This window comes from Chinchilla lanigera, unplaced genomic scaffold (genome assembly GCF_000276665.1).
Source record: "Chinchilla lanigera isolate Chin_1 unplaced genomic scaffold, ChiLan1.0 scaffold00070, whole genome shotgun sequence".
NCBI classification, from domain to species: Eukaryota; Metazoa; Chordata; class Mammalia; order Rodentia; family Chinchillidae; genus Chinchilla; species Chinchilla lanigera.
In genome coordinates this window covers 8798734-8819862 of record NW_004955471.1, presented here as the reverse complement: position 1 = coordinate 8819862, position 21129 = coordinate 8798734, and the positions used below count along the sequence as shown (strand labels likewise).

The window sequence follows — 21129 nt, the reverse complement described above, 5'->3', positions numbered from 1 at the left end:
ATATGAACAATATTATGAAATTCACTGCCAGGTGTGCCCTGTATTATTTACCTTAAATCACTGTTTTCTCACTGGAAAAGTCAATTCGTAAAATGCTCTCAACTTTATTAAAGAACTCTAATAATCATTGGTTATTAATTACAAATATTATTATAACATTTTCTGGAAATTTATTTCCCCAAATTTCTTATTCTAAAGGGTTTGTAGAAGCTGAAAGTATATATGCAGATAGAGTAAGTGAATTAAAATATAAATGACCTCTTGTTAATAAAAGTGGAATATGACATCTTAATTAACTTAGTTATATCTCCAATTATAGAGAGAATTTATGTATTGAGTAGAAGGTTGAAATAGAAGACCCTAAAAGTTCCTTCTAAAACTTAGCTTCTTTAACTCTTAAAAATGTATTGGGTCATAACTTTGTGTTCAGCTTTGTGGTTAGTGAGAAATATAAAATATAGTTCCTGACCTTAAGAAAAGAGTCATTAACTGAGAGAACTTCACATGTCACGACATTCGAGGAAAACAAGGAAGTCCTCAGGCTAAAAGGGGGAGAGCGATCCCTATGTTCACTTGAAATATGGCTACATATTTTTTATATTCTTGACTCAAGATCAGCATTCATAGTTCAGTGTTTTCTTCCCTAGCAGACATATTTAAAATCATGTACTGTCTTGGCAAAATTTTCAGGTTCATATCTATTTTGTTCATTCATGCATTCAGCTAAAGGCTAGTTTGCAATGGATAACCTATACAGAATTTGACCATTGATTATGGAAGAGAGGCTATTACGAATAAGTGAGTAAAATTTAAGAAAAGAACGAACAACATTTTTAAAACAAATGTAAATTTGGGTTTGAAAATTTCATCCATTATTTATAAGAAAGGTTTCTAAATAAATTGAAAAGGAGACTGAAATAAATGGATACACAAGAATTAAGAAAAGGGGAAACAACAAAATTAAAAGGTAAATGGAAAACAAAATTGTGTTTGGAGCTTTACCTGGTATTTTAGGAAAGTCTTTTCCTCCAAAATGATAGAGCTATATAAAAGTAAAATGACTTGCATTTACACAAGTGGAAAGAAAAGTAAAACTGGAAGTGATGACAATGTTAATATCTGTCAGCTCGATTTCCATTCCAAATTAGGAAACAGAAAAAAGAGGAAGACACTCATGACAAGTGCCACTCACAGAGGAGACACAACAAGCATAAACTTTCCCTGGAAAATGAAGGAGTCAATTCACAAATCAAATCTGCACAGAATCACACACCGACACAAAACACACACATACAGAAATCACACACATACACAAAACCAGAGTGAAATCTTATTCCATATACAAAAATCATGTAGGTGTTCATACATACAGGCATACATGTACACATCTCTATTTCCGAGTATGAAAGTTCAGCCACATAAAATAGAAAAAGAACATTCTTAATATAGAATGTTTAACTACTACCACCAATGAGCTTGGCAATAAAGTATTATAACCTTTAAATGTAGAATTGTACATTCTTTTCTTGCCAGTGGGACATTTACAGAAATTAAACTGTATTGGTCCACAAAGAAAACCTAAAAATTCTAAAATATTTAAAAGAGAATACTTTTTAAACAATAGAATTTATAAAAATTTTGGCAGTACCTCATTTGAAATGACTTACTCTAAGTCCCTTAAAAGATAACAAAATGCAAATTAAGAAAGCCTTGTCCAAGTAGACCCTAGGGGGAAAAATTGAAAATGAAAATTATAGCTTTTCTAGACTAAAAATCAAAACAGAAAAAAACTAAGGGATAAAAGGGAGACTAGTTCACCTACAAGTTATAATTTAAAGTGAGTGAAGAAGTATAATCAGAGGAGAGAATATACATATAGATCCAAAGAAAAATTTTGCACATTAGAATTAGAATTTCAATTTGATAGGCAAAGAATGTTTTCTTTATTTTAATAAGTGATGCAGTATAACCAGCAGCAACAACAACAAAAACCCAAAGTAGACTTTCTTTATAACACATTAAAAGTTTCTATATTAAATATATAAAAGTAAAAGAAAAATATTTAGACAGTTAAAATGCAGCTATATCATCTTAAAGTGGATGAGACAGTCTTATGTAGGACAGACTGTATTACATAAATGAGCTCTGACTTAAAGGAATTCACAGTCCAGTCCCACAAAGGACATAAATATGTTAGTTTTGAGGTACAAGTAGAAGCAATGAGGCCTCCAAGAGCAATTCAGTTCCTCCTACGGCAGACATGCAGGAAGGTTTCCCAGAAGCAGCATTACCTGAGCTGTTTTCACACGGATGAAGGGACCCCTTCTAGTCAGTATATGGGAAGGCATAGTACCAGTGGAAAAGGCAATGCAACTGAAGTATAGAATGAGTGATTGCAGAGGCTGAAAATGGACCAATTTGTGAAAGAGTTCATCCGCTAAGCTGAGAACTTTTAACTTAACTGCAGCATCTTTCACTTGCTTGGGCTGCTGAAGGTGTGAGGATGGTCACACCAACCCAAGAGAAAGGGGACTCATTTGTAGGGTGAGGAAATACCGTACGGCTAAGAGTAGTAATTGTGGGTCTTAATGTCTTCTCTCCTTCTTCTTACTAACAGATTTTTAATCACAGCCTTGCCCCCAAGCCTAAGGCAGACATATCCCAGCCTCTCTTGCAGCTATGTCTACCCATGTGATCAAGGTGTGGCTAAGGTTTAGGCAGAAGTGCTACATGGAACAGCCCAGAATGGCCCATAAAAGAGAGAGAAGATCCTTATTCTTTTTCCAGGTGGTCAGAGAATGCAGTGGTTGGACATGGGGGCTTGCTAGAGTATGGCAGCCATCACAAGGGTGTTGCTGGCTTCCTGGAGGCTGTGGTGATCTATTTCATGAACAAGACATCAGTTCTTACTTGTTGAAGCTATGTGTGCCAACCCTCATCCCACTATTGTCATGAGAGATGCTTGCATTTAAGGAGCTGTTTCAGAAAAAAATCATGACTGAAAAAGGTGAGGCAGGAATATAGTCCAGCAGAAACCAAGAGACTGAGACACATTTAAGAGGTAAAATGGGAACAAAATAGCATATGTTGAAAACAGCAGTTTAGGAAGGAGTTTGAAGGCAAGACATTAAATTTTATTACAATGTCATTGTTGACATAAGCAAAGGAATTTTAAAAGGGTGGTGAACTCATGAAAACCAAGTTAAAGTGGGTTTCTTAGAGAATGAGAGACAGTGAAACTGAATTAGTGATTAATTTCAGGGAAAGGAAAATAAAACATTAGGTTAAAGACCATGTAAGGTGGAAAAGAGATGTTTGGTACCTTTTCTCACAAATAAACTCTATGTCCAACCATTGTGATTCAGCTAATATTAGCTATTGTTTATTAAACAGAAAGTTTATTTAATCCTTTGATAACAAACTCAGAATCTTCAAAATATGAGGAGCAATCACCCCTTCCCATTCATAATTGGGCTCATCTCTTGCTGCTACACCATACGTTATTCTGAAAAGCAAGTATTTTCTAATCCCAACTCAAATTCAGTGAAAGAGCACGTGTGAGCATAAGTGAATGGGGACAGAGATGACCCAGAACTCTGATGTTAAAAGAAATAAGGCTTCTTTTAATTCTGCAGAGGTCTTATGCAATTCTCCAAAGATTTGGAAATATCACATTTTTATCAAGGGTTTTCCAATCCACCTAAGGAAATGAAAAAACACTTCTGACTTGGTTACTTTTCTCTCGTTGCTGGGACAAAATACCTGACACTCAAAATGAAGGAAGGAAAGGTTTATTTAGCTCACAGCTTGTGGAGGTTTCAGTCCATACTTGGCTGGTTCCAAGGCAGAGTGGCACATAGCAGAGGGCAGTAGTTCATGGTGGCAGAACACAGCAAAGGCAGCAAGCACAGAAGGGAGGAATGGCGGCAAGTAACCTCTTTCCCTCCCTTACATTGTGTGCAAACTGTCTGCCCCAGGGAGGGTGTAGCACTCACACCCATCATCCCAGCACTGGACTATGGATCAGTCAAAAATGTAGAAGCCCACCCCATGACTGCAAGAGGATTTTGGGGAACATGCAGGCACAAACCATAACAACATCATATATGATTTATTAGCAAGCTCTCACCCTCATCCTCCCTCTGTCCTCCAGCCCCGTCCCTGGCTCTAACCCCCTTCTCTTCCTCCACTTCTACCTCCCTTCTTCCCTTCCCTCCTTCTACCCCTCTTTCTTCCACCATTTTTTGCTTCCTTCCTTTTCTCTCTTCCTTCCTTTTCTTTCTTCCTTCCTTTGTTTGTTTGTTTGTTTCTTCCTTGCTTTCTTCTCCTTCTTCCTTTCTCCCTTCCTTCCTCCCTTCCTTCCCTCCTTTTCTTCTTTCTTCCTTCCTTCTTTCTTTCCTTGGAGAAAGCTATATGAGAAAGGGTCATATGCTAGACTGCTTGAGATATTTTAATACCTATAGACTGCCAGTGACAAGTAATTCTTACTAAAAAACTAATATGAAATAAATATTGGGAGCAGGATTCAAGGCCACCAAGATTAAAGATATAACTTGAATCAAATAAAATATTGACCAATGTAAATATGCTGAATTTATGAAAATGATATTGATCATATTTAGTGAGATGCCTTCAAACCATGATTTACTTTTAATAACAACAAATGTGTCAAAGAATATAGTTTATGGTTGGTATGAAAGTGAGGTCAATCAGTACTAGGAGGGTTGGTTAGCAATATGTAAACTCAATCTGTTTTTAGAACACTTGCAAGTTTATGAAGATTTTAAATATTTCTCTATATGCTGGAAGAAAACCTGAGTTTGAATTATGTTTTCTCCTCAAGAAATTAAATAATAGATTTCTATTTCTCTCACAAAGAATGTTTGTCCTGCCTTCCTGGATTTGCTTGCTAACAGAAGAGATGAAAATACTTTGTAGAATGTGAATTCTTCTGCACAGGCCAACTACTGTTCAACTTAGTGAGGTGTAACATAAAATGTAGACTTCAGAACATGTAAAATAAACTTTTCTCTGTAATAGGCCTATGACTTTGGGTGCCATGGAAGGAGAAGTTTCAAAGCGACACCTGGCAGGGCTGCAGAGCGAAGCTCCTGTAATCCATCTCCCTCTTCCTGATGCAGTGCATGCCCTTTGTCATATCTTTCTAAAAAGTTTAAAACCCATAAAGCTATTTAAAGATAAAAAATATTTGCATACTTTATTTTTCAAAGCACTGATCTATCTCAGTTCCAATTAGCTACAGTACAAACAGTAATAAAATAGCACCTGGAAATTTTTCAATAGTTTGTAAAGAATCTTGACTCTTGAATCTTCATTTTCTCTCCATTTTGCTAAAGGATGGAAACAGAATCTCCCCCACCGTCCTCCTCCCCCGTCAAGTTGCCATTGGCCTTATTTTCATGCGAACAACCCTGAGGGAGTAGTCTGCTCCTCTAAAGGGACCCCAGACCACCCCATTCTCGATCTCATAGGGGCTGTTGTCCCTGGGGTCGTAGGTTCCCCCGGAATAGTAGATGCCATTGAGGTTGGCTGCCTGGCAGTTGTTGTACCACCAGCCTCCCCCATAGATTTCGGCACAATTCTCTTCCCACTGGTCTGCGTCCTTGTCAAAGGTACTGAACTGCATGCCATTGTGAGAAGTATACTCCGCCCCCTCCTCCACAGAACCCTCAACCAGGGCATCACCAGCACTGCCCTGGTAGGAGGAGACCTCCATGGCATAGCCTTCTGCCTCAGAGCCCACCCAAAGGCTATACTCTGCAAAGGCCGCCTTCCCAGCCCAGTCCTCTAACTCAACCCTGAGGACCGAGCCCTTCCGCGTGAGTAAGTGCAGGTGGTCGTTGCCTAGCCAGAATTCTCCTTCTCCTTTGTCATTCAGGCTGCCGAAACCTCTCTTGTAGTCTTGCCAGGTCCGGTTAAAATTCAGTGATCCATCCATTCTTTGCTGGATCAAAAGCCATCCTCCCACACTGGTCTCTTGATCACAATAAACAGAAAAAATCTTACTGGATCCTGGTGGCTTGATATTGAAAATGCCACTCTGGGCACCTGAAGGATGTGTTTGGAGGACATCATCACAGTCTAAAAAAAAAATTAAGCTGGTTGGAGGAAGTTACTCTCATTTAGCTTTACAAAGATAGGCATGGCCCAGATTTAAAAAGGTAAATACCGCTTTCCTACCTTCCTTCTTTATTTCTTTCCTTCTGCCCATGAGGAAAGGATGCACCTTCACTGAGTTATAATTTTATGTAAATGGGGGAAAGTTAAATCTGCAGAATGCAAATTTTCCTCAAATGGATTTGGAATCTTACTTGTACATGCTAATAGCGAGTAACCACCAGAAGTGGTTAAGCATCAATTAATATTAAAACACCTTATTTTTCAACCTGATGTAGAGGTCAACTGAGACACACACTAAAAATCTGATTGTGTGACAATCCCAATAGCACATAGTTTGAATGGTGAAAGAATTTGGTCAAGTGAACTAAAAGCCGAGTTTCAGAAGGATTCATTCATTCATTCAACACGTTTTTATTGAGTGGTAACGCTCTGCACTGTTAGGAATACAGAGATTCGCAAAACACAAAGTCCCTGCCCCAGTGGAACTTACAGTCTAGCGTGAAAAACAGACCAAAAAAGGGCAATTTCAATAAAGTGCAACAGAGGGTTAGCAAAGAAGAGCAAGGTGCTTTGGGGGCACTTTGAAGAAATAGCTAGCTTAGTTTTAGGGGGTCAGGGAAGGCTTCCCCAAAGGAGAAGTGTGGATACCTCTAGAAGGACGAGCTTTCACATAGCCTCTCTTGACGCTGTGCTCCTCCCCCGCATCATCGTAGTCGATTTCACTTCCAGCTTCATCTGCCATTTTAAAGCTCTTGCTTTCAAATGTGGAGCCTCCTTTACTGTAAGTTGTGCTGCTACTTGCTACTTGTTTCCTGTGAGTGGTACCACCACTGGTGGAGTATTCAGGGACCCCAAAGGTATGAGTGTCAGCGTCCCCCGTGAAGAAGGATGATTCTGTGCCCATAGAATGGGTCTTACTGCCGAACTCTTTGAAGGAAGTGGAGGGTAAGCTTGAGAATGACGTCACTTTTCCACTCGCAGATGTATCAAAGAAAGAAGCTTCACCAGGGTGCCTCAGGGCAAGTTCATCCAGGCTGCCATGGGTACTAAAGCCGTGTAGCATGTCTAAGTCTGGGCCCCCTGCGCAGTCGGCGGGATCTTCAGAGTTCACCACTTCTTTGGTCACCTGTTTGCGACCATCAGGACCAATCACTGTCTTGGTGATGGTTTTAGAGCACGAATGTCGCGAAGTGGTCGTGCCGGTAGAGGTGGCCTCTTTCCCGATCAGGAGCTCCTTCTCTCCTTTAGAAGTGACCAGCTTGTCTGTGTGATACTCCTTCCTTGTTCCTGAACTTACACTTCCCGACACTTCTTCAAATTCACCCCAGTCTGGGTTAGCAGGCCTGCTGCCACCATAGCCCGAGCTATCTGGTTTAAAGCTTCCAGTTGCAGAGCTTCCTGGGTTCCTAGTGCCACTGTAAGTAGGCACAGAGCTCCCAGGGTTCCGGTACCCAGCGCCGCCAGCAGCAGGGTTTCCATCACCTCCGGGTCCAGAGCTCCCGGGAGTCCGCTGTGCAGCGCCACCGGGCCTGGGGTTCCTGGGACTTTCAGCCTCTGGTCCTGTCCCATAAGAGGCAGAGTCTCCTCGGGCGCTGGCGCTCCCCTCCCTCCCAGGCCGCTCTAACTCCATTCTCATCTGCTGCATCTCTGACAACGCCCTCCACTCCGGAGGGGCCTTCTGAAGCTGGCTCTTGAAATGGACAGGAACCAAGTCTGACGGTTTCATTTTGAGGAGCGGTAAGAACTGCCTGTCTCTGGGGGGAAGTAGCTGCTTGGCCATGACCTGCTCAAGTTGCTTCTGTTGCTCTTCGTAATCCCTCAGATTTACCTCCCGGGACAAAGCCCTGCTGCAGGACCCCTTGCAAGAGCGGATCTTGATATCAATGTCCACCTAAAGAGAGAAAGAGAAAACGTAGAGAGGGAGAAATAAACTTTGTGTACTGAGCTTCTGGCAGTTAATGTATTTTGGGGTGCTTGTTTCATTTCTTTGGTTTCTAGTCCTAGAAATCGATACTCTGTTCTCTACCTCCGGAATATCCTCTGAGGAAGACGCCTTGGGAATGGGGTTGGGATATGGAATGTTTGGATTCATTTTACCCTTAGAATGGCTCAAGAATAAGCTATTGTTTCCTCTGAAAGGAAGCATTCACTAAGGGATCTTTGATGAGGCTGAGGCTGAAGTCACAGGCCTGTGATGCTATGGGTTTGGAATCCAGGTAAGACTGAACCTTTTACTTTTGAAATGTACTTGCTGCACCCTTGAAAATTTTATTTAATATCTCCCAACTTCTCTTCTCCATTTGTAAGTGGGGAAAAACCATTCTTACTTTTCAGTAGATAGTGGCTGTAGCAGTTTTCTCTGCTAGAGACTCCACGCATTATTATTGCCTTCCTTTTCCCTGCTACTCAAAAACAAAGCGATAGGGTGTGGGAGCGAGGGCTTACATACCTCCAGGCGCTTCATGTCTATCAGCTGTGCCCTGACATTGTTCTGCAGAAGCTGGATTTGCTGCGCTTTCTCAATGACTTTGCGCCTCAGGGTCTCAATTCTGCTTCTCAGATCTTCTGACACTTGGTTATACGTATTATCATTGTCTGCAGTAGGCAATACAGACACTGAAGTAGCTGCTGAGCGATTTACAATATGCAACCCACTCCCAAAAGAAATGTTCTTATACATATTCCCACATTTTGTTTGGGTTACAGAGTGTTTTCCAGACACATAATCTGTGAGTTTCAAGTGTATTAAGCAATTTGCTTTTGGACAGTGCTATGTCCTCCGAACACCCATGGCTGCCATTTATAATACTCCAGTAGTAATTAGCAATGCAAATGAAGACAAAAGAAATGCCTTTGGAAATTTAAAAGGATGATAAGGAGATAAAATAACTAGTTTGAGCACATTCTAATTATTCCATTATATCTTCAGTCAAGGGATTTGAATATACTATATATATATATATATATATATATAGTATATATAGGCATATATAGTATAGTATATAGAGTATATAATATAGTATATATAGTAGAGTATATATATAGCATAATATATAGCGTATATATATATACTATATGTTTCTGAATTTTCTTACTGAAAGGTTGTTCTTTCTACCAGCATATTTGAAGCTGTGACCCAGAAGTTTCATGGGGTCCCCAGGATCACTCACTCACCAGCTGATATTGTATCGCTGGCATTACATTAGTCAAGTATATCCTTAAGATAGAATGAAGCAAAACAAGGCTTCAGGAACTGGGCATTCCCTGGACTCATCCTTCAAGTCCAGAGTAAATGCAGCATTTTCTGCCCCTAAGGAGAGTCCTCTGAGAAAGACAGAGCATAGCTTTGTATTTAAAAAAAAAAAAAAAAAAAAAAACCACTTCAAATTTACATATCAGCTCAATGAAGTCTGAGAACTGGGCTCCCAGATTTGTGGCCAATGAGCAAGTCCCTCGACTCCTACTCACATGATCTGACCCATCTTATTTTCAATAACTTCTTTTGAAGGAACGTGCTTAAATGCTTGTCTTCAATCCAAAAATCTGAGTTATTTTGTTATTTTAAATAGTCTAAACTAACTCTTCTGCTTTACAAACATGATAAAAAGCAAACATTTCCTTAAAATTGAAGAATATCATAGAGACGTGTTTCTACACTAAGTAGTTTGAAATAAATCACAATGGCTATAACTATACATCACTATTCAGGATTTGTGCTGTTGTTTTTGCTGTAAATAAAAACTAATATTTAATACTTACTATTGGCTTTGGCAAAATCCCCTCTCAAAATCTCCATTATATTCCTATATGTATGAGAATCTTTATTGTTCTTTTGATAATCAAACAGTGAGTTTTTCAGCTTATTTATTCTGTTTGTAAAATCTTGATTGACTTCATCAATCAATCCTTTCATCCTGCATCCTGAAGGGCATTTGTATCCCTGAAAATAAAGAAGAAAAATTACACCGAGAGTCCATCTCTTAGATCCCAAACAGTACTCCAGGTTTCCGTGAAACTCCCACTGCTCCCCTACCCCATTTCTTCTGATCACCTATTGGTTTAAAAATAGCTAAGAGGCCTACTTAAAGGTCATATAGAAATTTTGGCATTGTGATCCATTTAACCACAAATTAGACCCCATGAAAGCTGAGGTCATAGTACTCAGGTTCCTACTTCTGACATGCAGCTAAAACCCAATCTGTTGTTCCTCCTGTTACTGATGCAGAGTTGGGGACGTAAGTTAACAGTGCTCTGGGGACGAAGTTCCTTTCCAGTTGTTGTCTTTATTTTAGCAAGTTAGAAGCTAGATCATTATTAGCTTTTCTTCTTATTGGGGAAGTTTTCTAGGGTCACCCTGTGAGGCCGGCTGAAGTCTTCAGGGAGGACTCACCTGCTCCCCACCCCCCACTTACCCAGTCTTCATCAGAACAGAAGGGCCAGTCAGTTTCTTTGCAGGCCGAATGCTGTTTCTCCACAAGTCTTGGGCCGCGCACGCCTCCTCCTTCTGCTAAAAACTCTCCACCAGTATCTGCAGTCTTTAAAGACACACACACACACACACACACACACACACACACACACGACCAAAGTCAATAAGTTAGCCAAGAGAGGAGACACTGTCCTGCCTACAAGTCCCAAGAAAGAAATGAGATTACAAGGGCCAGTGTCAGAGCTCCCAGAAACTTCCAGTTTCCTACCTTCAATGAAAGCCCTAGTCCCAATGTATGAACTTACGAGGACTAAAGCAGATAAAGTGCACATTTTTAGGTGTGTTTGACACTAAGTAAGCAGCTGATCGATGTCAGTAGTTTTATAGGTTCAGTAAAAGGAATATTATTTGAATCAACAAAAGTACTTAAATTTCACCTTTTTGTTATAACCAGTGACTGCAGAGGGAAGGATAACTGCAAACCCGGAAGGGTTCATGCCCTGTAACTCCTGATGCAGTACGCAGAAGCTTATACTCCTGCAACTTACAGTTCCTTTCTCTGCAAACCTTCACTCTCCCCTTCAGCGTGGGCCCAGAATTTAGGCAAGCTTCATCAAGGACACCAACCGGCCAATTAAGATTTGGAAATGCTTTTTAGGTTACTCACTGATACAATAACTCCTTTTTATTTGAAATGCAAAGTAGTGGACTGAAAGTAAAAGTACAGTGACTGACAATTTTTTGAAGCTCCTTATCATCAGAAAGGTACAGAGTTAAATTTTTTCTGTTGTGAACCAGATGTAATAGCATACAAAAAAAATCTTCCAACAAGACCTATGTCCTAGTAAATGAAGATAGCTTTCAGGTTTTCACTAGTTTTACTCTCTATCACCAACTTACAAGAATTTTGCTGTGATTACCTCTGTTTGGAGTACTTTATTCTTAAAATTGATTAACATGGTGGTCTTTTTTAAAAAAAAATTCAGACAACACTAATGCTAACTCAAGGGACCCAGAACCATTTGTTTAAAGGAGCAAATACAATCATCCTAAGCCATAAAATAATAAACAAACATTTCAGAATAAGATATTATAACAGTGAAAACAGGCAAAAGATAAATATTTAAACAATAAAGGAAATAGGATAAATAATTAAAGCTTGTGCATTATCCAAAATATCCCTTTAACAAATGATTTTAGTTTCTTCCCCCAAAAAAGTTAGTATTAGCATATTACTATAGGGAGAGAATTAAGTCTCTACCATTTGATATTAGAATTTATTAGTGATGGTACAAGAAATTGAAATGCTGTGTGCCCATAGATATATATAGATATATAGATATATAGATATATAGATAGGTAGATAGATATCTTGGATAAGTAACGAAGATAACTGAGTTTCTTGGACATAGTCATATTTGTATAAAATTACAGTATTTCAGAAACATTGTTGAATGAAATTTCATTTTGATATGCCTCTAAATTTTAGATACTGTAGTAATATTTAGAAGCTACCTTAAAAGAACAGGCATATTCCCAAATAGCATATCACACTATTAATTGATCTCTTCTGGTTTAGCTGTATGTTTCCAAAAACGATTCATTCGCTTTTTTTTCTTTTTGGTCTTAAAATAAACAACGAAACGACCTCTTACAAAAGTTGTACTGAAACTAAACCTCTCGAACACATAGCAAGAAATTAAAAATCAGTGGGGAAAATAATTTTATAAAATGCTTTATTCTGTTAACTAGCAGAATGCTTCAAGATTTCATAGGGACAAAAAGAGCAAAGTATGTTTCCCTTTTAAAAAGCAAGTAACAGGGATATAGCTCAGCGGCACAGCACCTGCCTGGCAAGCACAAGGTTCTGAGTTTGATTCCCATACAAAACAAAAAAAAACAAGTAACAGGGTTGGGGTGCGGCTCTGAGATGGGGTGCTTGTTTACCCAGCCTCAGGCTCTGGCAGACAGATGTCCGCATTTCCCTTGAGAATTTGAGTTCTTTGGTCCCTCAAAGTTCTGTCTCTTGGGTTCATGCTACCCTGTGCTCCTGTCAAGCTAAGCTAGGACACTGCCTCCATGCCTGGAGCTCAGAAAGTGGAGTGTTGCAAAGTATGCAATTGGAAGATTGAGATCGCCAGGCTCGCTGTGGAATAATCAGCTGGGAGCAAATGAGAAGCCAGAGCAAAAGGTACCATACCCATACTGTGCTGACCACGCTCAGAACCAGGCAGAGGATCCTCAGGGAAAGCATTTTTTCCGAGGCTGGGGCTGGCTCCTGAGGAGCACGCCAGCTGAAAGAAGGCACTGCCTGTCCCCGCAGCTCCCACCCCATTTAAATCTGCAGAGGACTGCGTTGTTAATCATTACTTTCGCCTGTCTGCCCACTCAAAGTTCTCTCCACAGCCCTCTGCACCTGCCGTCATGTGGGCATCCCAGAAATTCTTGCTCAATGCTCCTCACTTGTTTGCTTCCGATAAGCTGTTACAAATGGTGCTGTTGCATTCTCCAGCCAGCTGTTAGGGGAAGAGCCCATGTTCCTGGAATACGAGGACTGAAAATGCAAAGGGGAACACAAGAGAACGCATTGATACTTCCATAGCCAAAGGAGCCTGTGGGTGGCTGAAGCAGGCCAGCTGTAGCCCCGTGAAGTAGAGATGTCAGCCAGTGACAGTTCACCTTAGGAAGGAAGCAAGATAGGGTGATCCGACTTTCAAAAAGCAATTTTTTCCACAAGCTGGTCCTGAAGGTCTTTTGTAGCCTTATGTTAGAAATCTTTCTCTACCCAAAATACTTAAGACGTCAGTTCCTGGATCCAAACATCGTAGTGTCATAATCCTACCTGCACAGTGGCAAAGCCGTTGGATAAGTTACTTTCCCTCTGTATACCTTCAGGCGCTCATTTTTAAAATGGGGATAATGGTAACCTCCCGCATACGTTTTTCTGAGAAATAAATATGTGATCCTTGTAACGCCCCGCAAAGCAGTAGCAGCCACACAGTAAGTGCACAGTAATTGGTAACAATTATTGGAGAACGAAAGTGCCAGGGAAAGTACCATTTCTTTCCTCTTCCTGTGGCTGTGGACCTACTGATTTACTTTCCCGGCTCTTCATCTCCATATCAATCTTCTCACTGACTCAGCGGAACTACTGTATGACCCAGCAATTCCACTTCCAAGAACACCCCCCAAAATGAAATCAGGATCTTGAGGAGCCGTCTACATTCCCAAGTTCATTGCAGCATTACTCACTATAGCCAAGAGATGGAAGCTGCCTGAATGCTCCTTGATGGATAAGGACATAAAATATAAACATGCTGTTACTGTTTGTGTCTGGGTGTCCCCCCAAAGCCTCATGCGGTGGTCACGGGGCAGGCTTTTAGAGTTTGATTGATTATGGGTGTGAGAGCTACACCCACCCTGGGGTGGATAGTTTGCATATATAAGGGAGAGAAAGAGGGTGCTTCTGGCCATTTCCTCCCGCATTCCTCCCTTTTGGTGCTTGTTGCTTTGTTGTGTTCTGCCGCCATGAGCTGTAGCCCTCTGCATGTGCCACTCTGCCTTGTAATCTGCCAAGTATGGACTGAAACCTTCACAAACTGTAAGCGAAATAAACCTTTCCTTCCTTAATTTTGGGCATCAGGTATTTTGTCCCAGCAATGAGAAAAAAGTAACCAAGACACATGCAATGGAATGTTACTCGGCCTATTAAAAAATAAAATACTACCATTTGTAACCACATAGATTACCCTGCGGGCATTGTGGTAAATGCACTAATCCAGACAAAGAAGGATAAATGCCACGTAATTTCACTTATATATGGAATCTAAAAGAGTTAAATTCTCAGAAGGAAAGTGAGGAACTGTGGCTGCTGGGAGAGGGTGGAGATATATATATAAAACCACATGAGATGATATACAAATCACCAAAAATATATACATCAGGAAAAGGAAAATTTTTGTGACTACTTTAATACTAAATTTATTGAGATATCATGAGATGAATACAAGTTACCTTGGTGTCTATTCAAAGTCGTGGCTGTGAGCTTCTAGACATTTCCTAGTACAGCAAACTGCTGAAGTGTGTCTATGTTATTCTGGTGTACTCTGTCTATGCTAATTAGTAATGATCACTCTGTTACAGGACTTCCAGGATGGTGTGCCGTGGTGACAAAGAACAAAACTGCAGATAGAGGAAGTAGGGCACAAGCACATTTATTTAAAGGTATGATGGCAAAAATGTAAAAGGTACAAAGGCAAGGAAGTAAATCTCCCATTAACTGGGAGGGTGTTCTGAGTGGGACACCCATGACAGCTCTTCATCTAGGAGTTTTTAAGGGATTTAGAAGTGAGCTCGGGCCATTGCATAAGCAGTATAAGCTCTACCCTATGGAAGACTACATACTCTTCAGGGTCCAATTATAACTGTGCACAGTGTCTATGCAGGGTTGGTGTGACCTTGAGCCAATGGCCTGCCTGATCTCAGTCTGCGGAAGTCCACACAGCTGCAGAACACCTGGAAGATGTTTCCGTACAATCTTTGGAGGGTCGTGAGGCAGCAGTCTCTACTTTGGACTTCCCAGGTCCACTTTGAGTCCTTCCTGCCTAATAGCATCCTAACTCCTGTCTCAGTAACCCCTTCTACAATTTCACAATATATATGCATTTCAAAGCGTAAGTTATACACTTTAAATATGTACAATTTTTTGTAGTACTAGAGATTGAACCCAGTAGCTTCGCAATAAGCTTCATCCTCAGCCCATTTAAAAACCTTTTATTTTTAAGACAGGCCTCACTAAGTTTCCCAAAATGGGCTCAAATTTATAATCTTCCTGCCTCAACCTCACAGAGTGCTGGGATTACAGATGTGCACCACCACACTTGGCCAGTTTTTGTTGTTGCTGTTATTGTTTATACTTCAGTAAAACTATAAACAGTTGGCTTTGATTTGCCAAATTTAGCAAATTAAAATACAAGATGTCCAGTTAAATTTGAATTTTAGAGAAACTATGATTGCACTTTAGTGTAAGTATATATTATATAATATTTGAGATGCACTTACACTAGATTATTGACGGTATCATGTATCTGAAATTCAGACTTAATAGGGCATCCTGTAATGTATCTGGCCATCAGTCCTAACTTGACTCCAATTTTACTTCCTATGTGAAGCCCATACTGATAGTAATAACAGCTAATATTTACATGGTATTTAAGCACTGAACACTTTGCTAGACCTTTTAATCTGTACCTGATTCAATCTCTCCAAGTAACAGCAATCTCTTGTTCTTCTAGGTACACTTTCCTGGCCTGTCTCCTGGTGAATCCCATCATTGTGGGAAAATTGTTCATTTCCTCCAGTAGATGGTAAACTTGAAAATTGGCATATTTCATTTGTGTTTATAATCTCCCCAGAAGGTGTGGGTTTTACTGAGCAAAAAAACATTCATTCATGTGTTCCACTCTTGAAAATTTGACCGGCTATGGGCACAAGAAGATTTAGAAACGGATCCAGGCAGTGGGGCAGAGCAGTACCCTTCTAATCTACGGAAGGTTCCTTGTCAGCCCTCTGGAATTCCTGAGGGAACTGTAGCTGGGATTTCTAAAGATAGCTACAGAGCTCAGAGGGAGTCCTAGGGCCATGTCAGGGTTCTGTGGGAACCTGGATTACAGCCACACACAACTACTGCTCTAAAAAACACTAAGAAATGACAGAAATCCCAGGCTGGACTTCAGGTGTTCCCCCGTGCCCACAGGAAATACCCTTTAAGGAAATGAACAGGATGTAGCAAAGAATTCCCAAAGAGTAACCCGGTAGACTTCAAGTAAGTTAATTGAGTATAACTTCAATGAAAATAATCAGCAGAAAACAATCTGAGTGAAAACCACACCTCCAGTGGCCACTGGATGGAAGCCACCCCAGAGCTTTCTCCTCCACAATCCAGGGTTCCCTCAAGGCTCTGCGCTCCTCAATTCTCCCAAGCCTCTGCCCAAGGAGCACCCCCTAGACAGACTGCCTCTCCCCTTGGGACAGCCACCACCGCACATTTCTCCTTAGCCTGCTTTGTCTTTCTCCACATCCTTTACCACACCTCGACAGTGAATTGGAGCAGGATAGCATTTGGGTCACCGGCTTTCCAGAGAAGGAGAACGAGATTTCAGCTAAGTAACACGGGCAAGCTATTTAATGTCTCCGGGCTAGCTTCCTTCTTTGAAAAACAGAATGTTTATTGTGCAGGGTTGTTGGATTATATAAAATTATGAGGCTTACATAAATGACATATAGCAAATGTTTAACATACACAGCAAAATCTCTAGACATAAAGCCGTTTATGGTTCTTAAATGTCCAGTGTCCCATGATACAAAGATAACCCGTTTTCTCTCATGCTTGAATTCCCCACTCAGATACTCTTGGTCCGGCCCTGAAGGCTGACACCAGGCTGAGCTCCCCACCCAGTGAACACTCTGTCTTGTAAGTTGTGGGGAGCAGGTTTTTTGTAGGTAAAAATCCACGCAGATTAACAGGCAGCAAATCATGCAAATCATTTTAAAAATCATGGAACAATATGGGTACGTTCTCAAGGGCAAAAAAATGGAAAAATTTTAAGAAATTGTCAGTGGCTTAAATGATAACTTTCTTTGCCTTTTCCCTAGATTACACTATTTTCCTTACCTCTACTGAGAGGTTTATTTATGTATACTTTTGAAATTGATAAAATATTTCATCAATTATAAATATATGAATAGAGGGATTTGCCCATTCGTCATTTCATGGCACCTGGAAGAACTAGAATAGTTTTTATTTGTATGGTGTATAAGGTATACACAAATAATAAAAAGTATGTAGCTAGAGTTATGCTTCAGTCATCATACAAAATATACAATCGATCACCTAGGTGTTTGCCATTGTATAAATACAGCTTAAAAGTGCAAAGCAAAACAAAAACTCACAAATGAAGTGTTCACCATGACAATAGCAAATATTTTCTACCAATTTATTTTAAATGTATCAGCTTTTGAGAGGAAGTCGTTCATTTATTTATTAGTTTAACTTTAAGGATCATCTATGGTGTGTATCTTATTTGTTCAGTCTTGTATGCTACATGTTTCAGGTAGAAAGACAAAAAATGTAGTCTTTTACCTTAGTGGCTCACACTTGGTGAGCAAGTCAAATAAATGTACAACTAGGAATTTGGTTAGAACAATATAAAATTGTCTTTTGTAGAATTCATATCAATGAATAGCTGTCATTTTATATGTAATCTTATATAGTTTAACATAAAACGTGGAAAAAGTTATGTTAGATATATTCTGAGGACTCTCAGAGCACAGAGCAGAGCATGATGTATTTCTTTTGCATGCTTTGGGTTACTTTTTGTGTAAAACGTCCTTATAGATGTCAGATTTAATTCAGGCCTCAAATTGTAAGATGCATCTAAAAAGTTACTCATTCTGTCTCTTCTCATAAAGATCTACATGAATCTGCACATTTACTGTTATATTAATGACAAGAAGATAATGGTACTTCAAGAGGAAATATTTTGTTGAAAATGTTACTAAATCCATGTATGGCAAGTCCAAAAATATCTTCTAAATTTTACAATGTTGAAATTTTAAAAATTGTGGAGATTTCCTTGCAGGGCCTTCCTTCAGATTTCACAAGTGAATGGTCTACGGAAGTCCTCACAGGAAAACATCAGCACGGCCACTTACTTTTCTGATATTTGCTCCATCTGTCTCATGCAATCCAAGGGCTTCGCAAAACTTTATTTTTGCCTAGCTATTTACTATGAAAGGTCAATGAGGTGATAATCTATGTACGAGTGACTAATGGGACATTTATACTCCAAATCTCAGATAGCTTCCCTGGAAGTTACAGCTGTTGAGAAAACGGGAGAATTTCTGTAAATAAATAGATATGATTTTGAACTACACTTAAGTAAAGAAGAAATAGTAGAGCTTATTTTTTTTTGCTAGATTCTTTTACACAGTATTTCCCTTTAACTTTCTTGTTCAGGAAAGAAATCCGCCAATTTTTTAAAATGGAAACTGTCTCCAAATTAAGGACCATTTAAATGAATAATGTTTAAAAGCATTTTTGGAATTAAGATCTATCGTCTTCCAGTGACATAATGATTCTTTTTGTACTTAGGATAAATTTGATGAACTTTTTCTTAAGCACATTCAGTCAAGCTCCCACTAAGCATTTAGCAAAAACAATTAATCATATTTCAAGATAAATTTAGCTTACATTTAATGCACTTTCTCTAGATTTATTGATCCAATGGAGAATTTATTGATCTAGTGGGGAAATGAGCCACATGGCAAGGGTATATGGAAAGAACAAAGACCTTCTGGAAAGGGGGAGGAGTGGGTCCAGGTGTTCTCGTCACCCACCTAAGGGTCTGGACCAGGAGGTGCTAATCACAGCATGTCATTAAGGTGCTGCTTATCCCCAGAGAGACACCCAGGTCTTGTTACTACTTCTCCATCCTGAGGCCTGGCTCTCTTCAGATGCACCTCCAGCCACAATTCTGATGTCTCCACATTTTGTGCTGACTTCCTTGAGGGCCCAGTTCCTCTCTGACTGTATATTAATTTGTATCTAACTCAGCTGCCTATAATAATATTTTACAACATTCCTGAGAAGCATGTTGGAGTAGACTCCTCTACACTGTCGTGGGCATAAAAAACTACAAACAACTAAAATCTGCAGAATAAATATGACCGAAAACGTGACAACAAACACAACATAGTACCCAGGGTGGAACTGTGCAGCAAAAAAGGGACAGCAGTGTAAAAGTGGATGAGTATGGAGAAAGTGTGAAGTTAGGCTGGAGTCGGGCACTGGAACGTATTCTTAGTTTGGACAAATGCACCATAGTGATGAAAAAGGCTTGCAGTAAAGGAAACAGGGAGATGCTATAGGGAATACAGGTGTGGTGGAATTTTCTCTAAATATAAAATTAAAATTGTATGAGAAATAAAAGCAAAAAATATTACATTTTAAAATTATATTTGAAAACCTAACCAATGGTGGGTTCAAATGTCACCCAGAAATACCAATATTAAGAGCAAAACACAACTCAATTTTCTTTTTTATTTTCTTGTATGTGGGGCATTTCCTATCTTATCTTAGTCGACCCTTGCCATGGCTTTGTGGTGTCAGGAAAGCAAATGATGAAGGAAAACATTTCCAGTCCAAGGTCTCTTCAACATTAGCTCTTTTTTTTAAATTTTTTAGTCACATTTTAACTATTTGTCCCTGAGGATTTGGAATAAGCCCCTTTTATCACCGAGTGGAATCTGCCCTGTTCTGTTTATTTAGGGAGAACCAACAGAGAAGTTTAGGGCAAGCTCTCTCCAGCTGCCGGGGTCACATCACGCTTTTCAAGTTCCCAGTTAAAGAAAACGTGGGTGAGGAGCTGACAAAAGGCAGCCGGCACTGAGCAGCGTGGAGTGTGGATCTGGGAAACACATTTCTGACCCAGATGTAGAGCCGGTGAGGCTTCGTGATCCCCAGGTTACCCCAGTTTTTCTGCCCTCAAGTATTTCCCAATGAAATGGAAGAGAGCAAGGGCTTGAAACCCGGCCCGCTCTCTTCACTGGAAACCTTCGGAGCTGCTCACGGGCGGAGTTCTGGTTCTGACAGTCAGACCCAGGGTCAGTGCGAAGGGTGGGTGGATGGCGCCCATCTGGGCCAAAGCCCGTGCTCAAAGGCCAATAGCTACTTTTCTATCTTTGGTTTGCTCCTGTGTGGACCATTTTTGGAGAATGACTGTGATTTATGTATACTTTTATCCTGTAAATTAATTCTGTGATAACTGTTCCAAAATACTTTATGAAACTTCTCTTTCCCAAGAATCCTTATCACCAAAGATATATTTTTCAACCATAATATAATATATTTAGATACTAACTTAAAACACTTTTTAAAAGTATCAGCTTGGAAAACAAGTAACATTCACTTTATAACCCTTGGACTCAAAAGAAAAAGAAGGAAATTATAAAACACACAAGTTGCAGATAGAGCTTAAAAACATACTCCTGTTCCCTTCCTATCTCCACAAAATCTATCTCCGTATTTTCTATCGTTTGTCTTTCATTTTGCTCTTTAAACTATTTATACGTTGGGTTTCCCATGCAAGAGACACCGTGAAGGAGGCTGAGCATGGAGGAAGGCACAGGGAGAGGAGGGGAGGGAGGAAACAGGGGGCAGATGTGACATGTGCACGTACCAACTGCCCCCGTGACACGACGCATTCATCATGTTTCCCAAAAATGTACTAATACAAATTTTAAAAAACAAGTCAAAATGTTAGGATCACAACATGTTTTTACTTTTCAGATAGAAGAACCCCTGGCCCACAGAGCTGCCTTTTGATCGTTATGAAAGATAATTTTTGTTCGCAGGGAGATCAGCATCAGGAGCTTGGCTACTGCCACTCTGAGAGACATCCTGTGAAAACTGAACAGAAGGGCAACCTCAGCGGGGCGTGGTGTTGCTCATCGGTAATCCCAGCACTTGGAGGCTGAGGCAGGAGGATCGTTGCAAGTTC

The 21129-nt window shown here is 40.0% G+C and overlaps 1 protein-coding gene across 1 annotated transcript; it reads right to left on the bottom strand.

The window, feature by feature from the left end:
• Window positions 1–5191: 5191 nt before the first annotated feature.
• On the bottom strand, window positions 5192–12899 carry Fga (fibrinogen alpha chain). The gene is made up of 6 exons (XM_005400932.2): window positions 12771–12899; window positions 10554–10676; window positions 9901–10081; window positions 8591–8736; window positions 6790–8032; window positions 5192–6102 (listed from the first exon to the last, which is right to left on the bottom strand). The coding sequence occupies exons 1-6, from the start codon at window positions 12822–12824 to the stop codon at window positions 5396–5398; spliced, it is 2454 nt and encodes an 817-aa protein (XP_005400989.2). The 5' UTR covers window positions 12825–12899; the 3' UTR covers window positions 5192–5395.
• Window positions 12900–21129: the final 8230 nt, after the last annotated feature.

Coding starts and splice junctions, on each gene's coding strand:
- Fga (XM_005400932.2), bottom strand. CDS start 12,824: ATGCTTTCCCTGAGGATCCTCTGCCTGGTTCTGAGCGTGGTCAGCACA. Junction 8,033..8,590: donor TAGACATGAAGCGCCTGGAG/GTATGTAAGCCC, acceptor TTCTCTCTTTAG/GTGGACATTGATATCAAGAT. Junction 6,103..6,789: donor GAAAGCTCGTCCTTCTAGAG/GTATCCACACTT, acceptor TTTTTTTTTTAG/ACTGTGATGATGTCCTCCAA.